Source organism: Rattus rattus, chromosome 14, assembly GCF_011064425.1.
Source record: "Rattus rattus isolate New Zealand chromosome 14, Rrattus_CSIRO_v1, whole genome shotgun sequence".
Taxonomy (NCBI): Eukaryota; Metazoa; Chordata; class Mammalia; order Rodentia; family Muridae; genus Rattus; species Rattus rattus.
The window spans coordinates 6517505-6528201 of record NC_046167.1 but is presented as its reverse complement, the minus strand read 5'-3'; the positions used below and the strand labels follow the sequence as shown (position 1 = coordinate 6528201).

At 40.8% G+C, this 10697-nt stretch overlaps 1 protein-coding gene across 1 annotated transcript in view; it reads right to left on the bottom strand.

Annotated features, from left to right (window-relative positions):
• The window catches only part of Nebl (nebulette), a 114241-nt gene extending 105492 nt beyond the window's left edge, over positions 1-8749 (bottom strand). The window contains 3 exon segments of the mRNA XM_032884610.1: positions 6237-6308; positions 6408-6495; positions 8606-8749. Of these exon segments, the coding sequence (XP_032740501.1) occupies positions 6237-6308; positions 6408-6488 (153 nt within the window). The 5' untranslated portion in view covers positions 6489-6495; positions 8606-8749.
• Between the last annotated feature and the right edge of the window lie 1948 nt (positions 8750-10697).

Here is a 10697-nt window from a genome sequence, read left to right as displayed (position 1 = left end):
TATCAGGAAATATGGAAAGATGCCAGCAGTGTCTTGCTGTCATGTTAACGGCTGGACAATCTGAAAATTGGGTAGGGCAGACGTCAGAGAAGCTAAGAGGCTGGCAGTAATCTACTGAAATTTATATCATTCTGTAATAAAGTCATGTTTATCTACACAGGGCTATAAATACTTAAGCTGGAAAAATGTCCCAATTCACATGATAAATTATATGGTCTTCCTAATTATAATTTAAATGTGATGTTTACTTATACCTTCTGCCCAGCTCTTAAGAGGGCATGATTAATATTGATGTAATAGGCTAACATTCCATGGAGATTCTCCCACATGCAAATCTGACTTGAGGGGTCTAATCTGACCTAACATGTAAACAGATCCAAACACAGTAAGCAGTTTCAAAATTCTATAGTCCACTGCTGTGTCTCACAGATATTAATGCCTAACACTCGCTTTATTCATGAAATCAACAGGAGAACATATTTATCTTCTCCGAACACTAAATTACATTTTTTTTCTTCTCAAAGATTAGCCATAATTTAAGGTTCCTGCAAATCTCTCTCCTCAGTCACTAGTAATTAAATCGTTAATGGCAGGATGATAAATACCAGGCTATTTTGATCATAGGGGGGAAAAGTATCACTGTTATATAATTAAGTGTGAGAAAAAATAGCCTATCATTAGGCTTAAGTTTGACTCATTATTTTTATCTTCTGCCACCATCTATCCCATCAGGACCACATTCTTCACTGCCATGGTATGTGCTGATGGCTAGAGGCCTTCTGATAACGCCTGACAGGGGTTAAATGCTGAGGACAGGAGCTGCGCATAAGGCCGGAAGTCTTCAGTTCCTTTGTTCTGCAGGCTCCATGACCTTCTCTGATCTTTATTAAAAAGCTGGATACATTTGCGTCTTTAAATTCAAGATGTATTTTAAAACTAAGGTCATTTGACTATTGGTGTTCATCACAAATTTTATAATCACACACACACAAGATAGGTGCTAAGTTTCTAATGACTGTGTGTGTATGGTATCCAGTGAGTTTGTACGCAATTCCTGATAAATTTCCCAACATGTGTAACAATAAGTAAATGTTAGTTAACTCTATTACATATTTGTAGGACTCCTATGCCGGTGTGACAGGTAATGATAAATGAACCAGTCACCCATGTAAAGTTTCATTCAAATACAAGTCACCAAATAAATGGTTATGTATAACCCTGTCTACCTTAGAGCCTGAGACTGGCTCTGTCTGTTGGTGAGACTCCCAGCCATACCCTTCGCTCCTAACATACAGACCTGAAGGAAACTCAACCTCAACTCTTACAAACCAGGCACAGCCCCACCACTTTCCTTGGCCACGGATTAGCCTGGGACAGGAAAGGACAAGTAGGCCAAAGGTCCACTACGAGATACTTAATGCAATTTTCCCAGAAGAGCTTCTCACATTTCTGGGCTAGCAGGAGAAGCTCTTTGCATAGTCATCTGACATGCCATGCTTCTACCCCACCATCCCAGGGGGGGACAGCAGTAGGGATGTCATGAGATGAAAATGGCTACCGTGTAGAGATGGGCACACCTATCTCCACTCTTTACACGTGGAGAGAAAAGAATCCCTGCTGCATTAAGTAAGCTCTTGCTGTTGCTTGCAACCATATGTCTCACAGGAAACACCCAACCCAACATATTTTCAAATTAAAGACAAGAGAAAGACAATGTTGCTGGTATCGTGGTCAATGAAATGTCCCAAACATTTACTTGTCCCACTAATCCCACGATGTTGCCACTAAACTTCAAGGGAAGTTAGCTCACAGTTGCTTCCTGTTACTCCCCGAGGCTCTTTGGGTGAGGACACGATTAGCTAATGGCTCAAAGTAGATGGCAGATGTGGAAATGTTTGTGGCTGTTTCTTCTTAGATGCATGCTTATCTAGGGAGTCTTGCACAAAATGAAATCACACCCCTCAAATTCAGTTACCCTTGAGAAAAAGAGCTACGGTTTGATCCCAGCTTATGAACTAGTTGGTCATGACCAAGGTCACTCTCCCAGGTTTTCTAATACAGTCTGGGCTGATTCTAAAGGAGTAGCCATAGAAGTTAATGTTTTCATCACTGGGGGACTCTGTCCACAGCAAACAAGTTCATTTATCTGAAAAAGACTGTCCCCGCTCCTATGCAGGTGAGCACCCTGCAAGCTTTGAAATAAATCGAATCAGGCTGTCCACTGATGAAGCCTAATTCGCTCCACACAAGACTCGTTCTGTTTTGCCTACGTGAAACCTTCCAAAGGTTCCTCTTTGAACAGTGTTGTTTTATAACTACCTTCCAGAATGCTACTCAATCTGAAATTCTAGATGCTCAATCTCGTGGACAAGTTTTATCGATACAAGTACTGATGAGGTCTTTGACCAAAATCAAATACTGGACATTTTAGTTACATGCTTAAAAGGAAAATTAAGAGGCTGCCCGGGAGACGAGATGTTCTTCAGGGAAGAGATGTGAGTTATACAGAGGAATCTCCATGGTGTAGACAGCTCAAACACAAAGCAGAAACTAGACAGGAATGACATGGGAAAGGGAAGGGGGAAACAATGGGGGAAAAAAGGAGGCAAGGGGCAAAAGAGAAAAATTGCTTTAAACTGATTCCCAACTCGACCTGAAAAATGACATCCTCTCTGTAGAGAATGGCAGCAGGGAAACGTCTCAGGACTGACACCAAACCAGTCTTGCTGGACATTTCTACGTACTGTCTCAGAGGGGGCCTGGATACAGCAGTGTCTCCAGGGCTTCCCAGGCTTCCAATGAGCCGGGCTCAGCATTAAACGGCAAGCTCAAAGAGATAAGCCTCAGACTCTCTCAAGGGTGAGTGCAAACAAGTAGTTATTCCATCCATCCCTCACCAGCTCACAATCATTCAGGCGGCTATAAAAGACAACAGGCCCAAGCTACCAACAACAGGTCAGAAATTAGGACTGAAAAAGACTATGTTGTTGCTAAGTCTGTGAAAGTCTAAACAGGATTATAAGGAGCACTGGGAAAGAAACTAAGTATCATCTCACTCAGAGAGCCCCGAGCCACCCACAGCTGCATGGTCCGGCACAACCGTGTACTGCTATGGAGACAGAAGAGGCTAGGAGAGACCCAAAGAACAGTAATTGAAGCGATGGAGGGCATACAAGGTACCTGGTGCAAAGAGAACCATAAAACCCCACACCACTGTTGGAAATGAAGCAGAATACAAGGTGACTGGACTGATAGCCAGGCTCTGGCTTTAGACAGCTCTCTCCTTGAACCTTGTCTCCACCAATGCTCAGCAGGGAGTCCTGGACAGCCACTCCACTTCCAGTTCACATCTACGAGTTAGGACATACGGATCCTATACAAGGCTTGCTGGAGCATACCATATAAAGGTGTGTGTGTGTGTGTGTGTGTGTGTGTGTGTGTGTGTGTGTGTGTGTGTGTGTGTGTGTGTGTGTGTGTAGTGCCTGGCATGCATGCAACAAGGAGGAAGGCTAGCAGGATAGCCAAGGCTTGAGGGTCACACTGACCTTGTTTCAATGCTGGGGAACTTGCTAGCTGAGTGAATGACTTGGTCTCCGACACATGAGGGTTTCCACAAGCTTTAGGGTGCAGGGGTCTGCTAAGTCAGCAACCCTCCCCCACTCCAATCTCACTCAGTAACAACTCTAAACTCAGTAAGGTGAAATAAAATTGCCATTAAAAACCCAAACAACTAAAACAAAAGCAAACTAACTAGAAAGCAGTTAGGAAACAGATGTCACCCCAGGACAGGATAGATGGTAAAATGCCACCAAAGCAGTTGAAGGCTCCCTATTGATTTCAGTGTGACGGTTGAGGAAGACTGGTGTCCTAGGTTAAAGGCAGGGCACCACTCTAGTCCTTCCCAGTCAGAGGCTCCATGTAGTACAGGCTCAGCCAGAAATCAGGTCTATTTAACGTGACAAAAGACCAATTTTATGATTATTATCTTAACTCTGTGTTATACCACAGAGATGAAATTTTCAAATGTAGAAATCTTGTTGATTCGAAGAAAGAGAAATTTCAAATATAAGGCCATCTGCTCTCCATAAAATTACTAATGTCACTGAGGATGAGCAGTTAACTTTCGGTTACAGTTAACTGAAACTTTTAGGGACATAAACATTTAATTCATTCATTATTTGTTTGTTGGCTTATTTATTTTGCAGTTGAGAGCCTCGCACATGCTAAACACACATGCTGGTCCTCGTCTGTAACCTCAGCCCTAAAATTCGGTATTAGAATGATTGTGTAAACTTTTCCTTCAATTTTTATTTTAGAAATTAGTATAATTTTTCAGAATCTTTATTGATTGTAAAAATTCTAGCAACCAAATGAGTATCTTAGCAGCCCAGAATTCTATGTGAGCACATACCCAGTCATGAATTAAGGGACAATAATAGTGTTCTAAATATTTAAGTAGCACAGACATTCCACCGTGAACATACATCCACAACAAACAGAAATTTCTCCCCATGTGTTTGATGTCACCTAAAGAGGAGAGAGTGACGTGGGGCTGGCAGTCACCGAGTGATAAAAAGCCATTGTGCCTCCCTACAGGAAGGTTCCTAAGTCGCCAACAAATAATCCTCCGCAAAACACTCCAATAAATCACCTGCCTAATTAGAGCGGCAGCCCAGCAATGATTACACTTCAGTAAAAACATAGCAAAGCAGGAAGAGGCACGGTCTCCAGAGCCGGCTTTAAACGGTGACGTTGCTGTTTCTAATGTTAGTGTGTGAGAGAGTAATAAGCTTTCTGTGGATATCCACTCTGAGGAAAAACAGCAGAGTAAAGCGAAGAGGCTCCCCTCCATCTCCTTGCTTCTAAAATGGGAGGAAGAAGACCCACCCTCACAAGGTCAACACCTGGCATGTGCTACATCATAACTGCCACGGGTGTCAAGGTCATTATTATCGCTGTCAATGTCTTATTATTGCAGTTTATACAAATATTCATATGTTAAGTGACTAATGGGTATAGCTAAGTAGTAACAAATAAATCTTAATTTAAAATTGAATGATATCCCATATTATGCCAAGAATTTGGGAAGAAATATGCCCATTTCCATCTACTACAAAGGTGGTCAGAAAAGATTTTTTTTAAAGTTGCAGATAGAGTGGCTTAGGGTAGCTGGCATTCATCAGTCACCGCGGTGCTTTGAAGAGGGACTACAACACTTCGATGTACATGTCACCTTAGAATTGTAAACTATTAGAATGCTAATCCACCAGCATCAGTAACAGTCCCAAGGTTATTGAGTTGACTCCAGCAAGGTGACCTTGGAGAACTGACCAAAGAACTACCCTACTACCTAGGAAACAAACTTGCAGATTACAAGCAACGGTTGCAGGCAGTTTCCTGCTCAGCTCCCGGAATTCAGGCACAAACACACTTCATTCCACAGAACTCCATGTTTTTTACACCAGCAGTTCTCTTACATTGTTTATGAGGACCTCATGCATTCTCATCTCAAGTAAGGAATACTCTTCCGTATGCATCTAGAATTCGAGATTATATATTTATCGTGTATGTAAGACAAGTTTACATTAAATAACTCTAGGATTTCATTTGGTATAGCATATAAACTAGCTTTAGTTCCTGAAACCAAAAATGTTTCTTTTTAATGACATTATCTCGTGAACCAGTCTTTATAATGTACAGTTCCATTAACACACACGCACACACACACACACACACACACACACACACACACACACTCACCCTATATTGTAAAGAAATATTAGATGCAATTAAAGGTACACGCATCTTTCATGATTTGGAAAAGTTTTGCAATTTGACATAAACTTCAAACAGGGGCACTATTCATTTAGATAAAGGTCTTCCATATTGAAAGTCACTAGAGATCCTTCCAAGACGAATCCTATTTTTCTGCTAATTTTAAAGTCTTAGGGGTTCTCAAACATGAACTTGATAACAGGACACCATTCGATTTAGTAGGACTGCACAGCCCGGAAGGGACAGGACCTGGATTAGGAATGAGAGCGATTGTTCCAGCGGGCATTCCCTGCCTGCATGACCTTGGGGAAACCACCTGACATGTCCGACTTAGTTCTATGATCTAGAAAATGGCAATGCTCTACCTGATGACCTCAGGGTTTTCTCTCCAGCCCCGTGACTCTCCAACACAGCCATTCCATGGAAAGGAAGCAAATAAGTCAAAGTCTTAAACCACTTACATCACTAATGAGCTCGGTGCACTTTCTGGCCAGTTCCATGCTTAGGTCTTCAACAACAGGTTTCAGAAACACCTATGTGAAAATTCAAAAGAGAGAGGGGAGGATGGTCCTGTGTGTCTTTGCCTATTAAAGGACTGAGTTCTGTGGTTGGGTAAATTCTTTCTTGCTCACCTCGTCTTCTGGCTTTTCTTCCTCCTCCACATTTTCCTCTTCGGTTTCCTCTTTCACATCCCCGGATACAGGAACCTTCATCGTTACCCTATGGAGATATTAATGCTTTCAAACTCGCGTCTTCTCCTGGACCACCGCACCCGTGAGCTACAGTCTCTGGGGCACTGGAAGCAACAGGCCTGCCAGACTTATCCCTGGCTCATGTCGCTCTCCTTATCTCAATGGTGTGTCAGTGAACACTCAGGATCCTTGAGGTCTGCCAGGTCTGCCAGGTCCGGCCTCACAAGCGAAAACTCTCTCGGGAGTCAAAGCTCAATTTTACAAACTTAAAAATCAATGTTCTTAGGATAGCAAAAGAAACCCAAGACAAAATGTTTTTTTTTTAATCTTTTACTAACTCAGTTAATTAAAAAAAAAATGGTCTTAAAGGGACTTGACAATTCTAGAAATCTACTCAGCTGTTAACACCTACGATATCACGGCCTAAAGCCGGTTGTCCCAAAGATTTCTCAACTTGGTCTAAATAAAGCCTCCTCTGGAATGTCAGTCATGGCTCTGTTTCCATATAGAGATCTGTACCATACAAATTCATTTCATTAACTTAAATTAAATGTTCTATGAGATTTTAATGTACTTCTCACATCCCCCAAAACTACTCACTTCATATTAGCTGATTAGAGGCTAATAATTTATTACAAAAAGCCCTTTGAATCACTTCAAAGAATCTATTCTGAGTTAATTACGACTGCTAATCTCAAATTAGGGAATACTGTACCATATTAATTGTAAACATCATTAAACATGAGAAGTTGAAGTTAATATATGTTGATATATTATTTAAGGCTTCAGGAAACATCGCGGCTTTGGAAATAATAATCCCCTGCATTTCTGTCATTGTGTGCATTTCCTTGAACTCACTAGCTATCTTTTATTATCTCACTGTATCCCACACTTGGAGAACTAAGAAATTACGTTATCATATTTGTTGTGTGGACTATCTTACTAGTTCAATAATTAAGAAAATTCTTCTCACAATAAATCCTTTCTTGTCAATTTAAGCTATTCTAAGAATCTATCATTCCTGATATCTTAATTTGGCTGTTTAAATTTTAGGATAAAATTGCTTTTTATAAAAGTATTGCACATTAGTGATCAGCACTAGAAAAATGCCCCATGGTGACTAATTAAACTAATTACATAAAATACAGTTTTATCCAAAACAATACTTCATTCCAATATAGCAGAGTATATTTTTGATATCATATCTTGTTTTCAATTTCTTTTTAATAAACTATTATAAAATATTTTAAATTAAAAAACCTGAAGTTAACAAGAGCTAATGTCTACATATCCCACTGAACATCTATGGGGTAGAATAACCATTTTGAAGTTGTGGGGCTAGCTTCAGGCTACATTTATATACTCTTAACAATTGAATATAAACTTCTGAACATATCCTCATCAATTTTTAGAAGAAAAATGCCCAGCCTTACCTAATAAGTCATTAGAATTCTGCACAACTATCATAAACATACTATTTCTCACATTCTTTCCCAAAAGGCAAAACTGTACCTGCCCCCCACACACAAAATGATTGATAAGACAAAAAACAGTGATCTAAAATAAATCTATTCAAGAAAGCTGTAAAGGAATTCTACAGCTGTCCCATCAGTGCCACATGCCAGGGTGACACATGCAAAGGTCTGTGATGACTGTCAATCAAAAGCCCTACTCAATTTACTAAGCCTTTCCCTTCCAAAACACAGATTCTGTCTGCCTCCTCTCTTCCCATCTCTTCTGCCTACCGTTGTCTCTTAATGGCATCCAGTACCCTCTGGGAAAGACGACTTAGGAAATCATTGTTACGTCTGACTATCTTCTATGTGACTTGGCTTTCTCATGAAACAGTTTTGGATAGGGGTCAAATGAACGATATCACAGACCCCACTTAACCAGCAAAATGCCAGAAGGAAAACTGTCCCCTGAATGCTAAATTGGGAAACTTTGAGATAACAGCCACGTCGTCACTCAAGTCTGCTGGAATTTTTCTCGTATGGTTAGGAATATGTGGTCTGTAGCAGTTTCCCTCATGTCCTCTCAAAGGCTATTTTGCTCTTCTCTAGAAGCTCCTCTGTACTACCTTGGAGAAGGAAATGCTTTCTATGGATGGATGATTTCTATAAACTTTTCTTCCAAACCTTCAGAAGTATATAGGGAAACAATCCTGCCGACGCTGTCCAAGATGAACCTCTTGGCTGCCACTTCAGATGAGAATGCTCGTGTTGTTGTGGGTGATGTCCGTTTCCATAGAGAATGGCGTGCATGAGACTTGAGCGATGTCTCTTCTCATTTCCAATCTTGCTATGAGTCCTTAATGGTTCTTCACTGGGCTGCAAGAAAATAATCAGTCAAGCTCTAATGCACAAAAGTTTCAATGACACAGCCAAACATCACACATGTTGTGAACATATTATTTTTTTTCTTTAGAGAGGTCGGAATCAGCATTTTAAAGTCACCTGGATCCTTAGTAAGTCTTTCAAGCTTGTATTCCCAGCCTCCTTATTAGGAGATGGGAGCAAAACAACCACAAATTCAAGGCCATCCCAAGCTACAGAGTGAGCTTCACGCCACCCTGGACGACTTAGAGAGGCTTTGTCTTAAAATAAACATACAAGGACGGCTAGGGGCATAGCTGGTTTATTGCCGTTTTCTTGTTTCTATGCAAGGCCTTCTGTTGGACTCCAGTGCTGACATCCATCACAAACCCACACTTAGAGTGCTTTCCTTCAGAGAGGACAAACTGAAGGCCAGAAACAGTGAACTACTGGCTTCATTTGCAGCGCGGTGTGGTAACTGCTGTGACTGAGCCCGCTGAGCACACAGCGATGCTGTTGTGCTGGTTCTGCACCAGGTAAAGGAGACACAGTGGTAAGTAACGCATATCCTGGGAGGAAAAATAAAACACCTCAAACCTTGCTGGGTGACCTCTTTAATGGACTTTCTGGCAAGCCACACACACACCATTACGTTTGATTTAATGCATCTTCTTTTCATTTACATCAGAGGATAATATAAAATTCATGTCAAGTTTCCTCTAAAAATTTAAACCCTGATGTTATCACAGTCAAGCTTTTCTGTCAGTAGGTCTAAAAATCTGACTTGGGGAATTTTTTTAAAAAAGGTTTCTTTGTGGGTAGTTATTATGTTTCAAAAATACCTATCCTTCTTATTCATAAATCCTAGTTTAATGTTGTATACCAATACATACTTTCACCCCCAAAGGGAATATCTCCACAGCTGCTAATCTCCCGGCTACTTTTATACTCTACATGTTCTTTGTCTACGTTTCTATTTTGCTCCTCTCTCCACGAAGTGATACAGAATGAGACATAAGAACATGGGGGATCGCATTTCTCATGGTGAAGCCATGGAATTCCAAATCTGGCTTAACCATACTTTCTACCACGGATCCTTCCATGCTTCCCCGCCTCCATTTTGTCATAAATTAGAATGGCACTTTCATAAAAAGAAATCGCTTGAATTTTCAGAGTTACAAGGTGAAGGTGTATAGTTATAAGAAAAGCACCAGGTACAAAAGGGTCTCAGTCTTTCAAAGGGTGAAGAAGGGCATCCCTCAGCAGCCTAAGAGTACAATAATAATAATAACAACAACAATAATAATAATGACAATGATAATAATAATTTTGAAGGCTCCTAAACTTGTGATAGCATGATGTGTACACATATGAGCACATACATTTCTGTAGCAGCGGCCATGTGTGTAATGACAGTGTGAAGTGCTATGTCCCTGCCCTAAGCATCCCCAATGTCATAAGCAACAGGGGTGTTGCTTGTTGACAGATGCCCCACACTTATTCTAGTCACTTCTTTCTTTTCTTCATATCAGAATGTGCTCTCCACTTCAGCATAGGGGCAATCCAATTACGTAGGAAAATTTCCAATAAAGTAGTATGCTAAATTATGGTTGAGTTCTGAGTTGATTGAAGATACCATAAAACATGTCTCAGACCACGAGATGCTTTAGATTGTAGGCACTGGGGAAGCAGCAGAAGCTAAAAGAGGCTCTTCTTTGAAAATCCTTTATTTACATAAAGATTTGGCTCTACCAAAAGGGAACACAGTTGGCGTTCACCGTATTATTTCATCAACCAAGGAAGAGGACACCAAACACGAAAAGCCTAAACAAACTTTGTCTGAGTCTATCATCTCCCTGAGTCTATATATTGCCCTTGCCCCAACAAATCATTGACTCTTCCCTTGCATCACTAC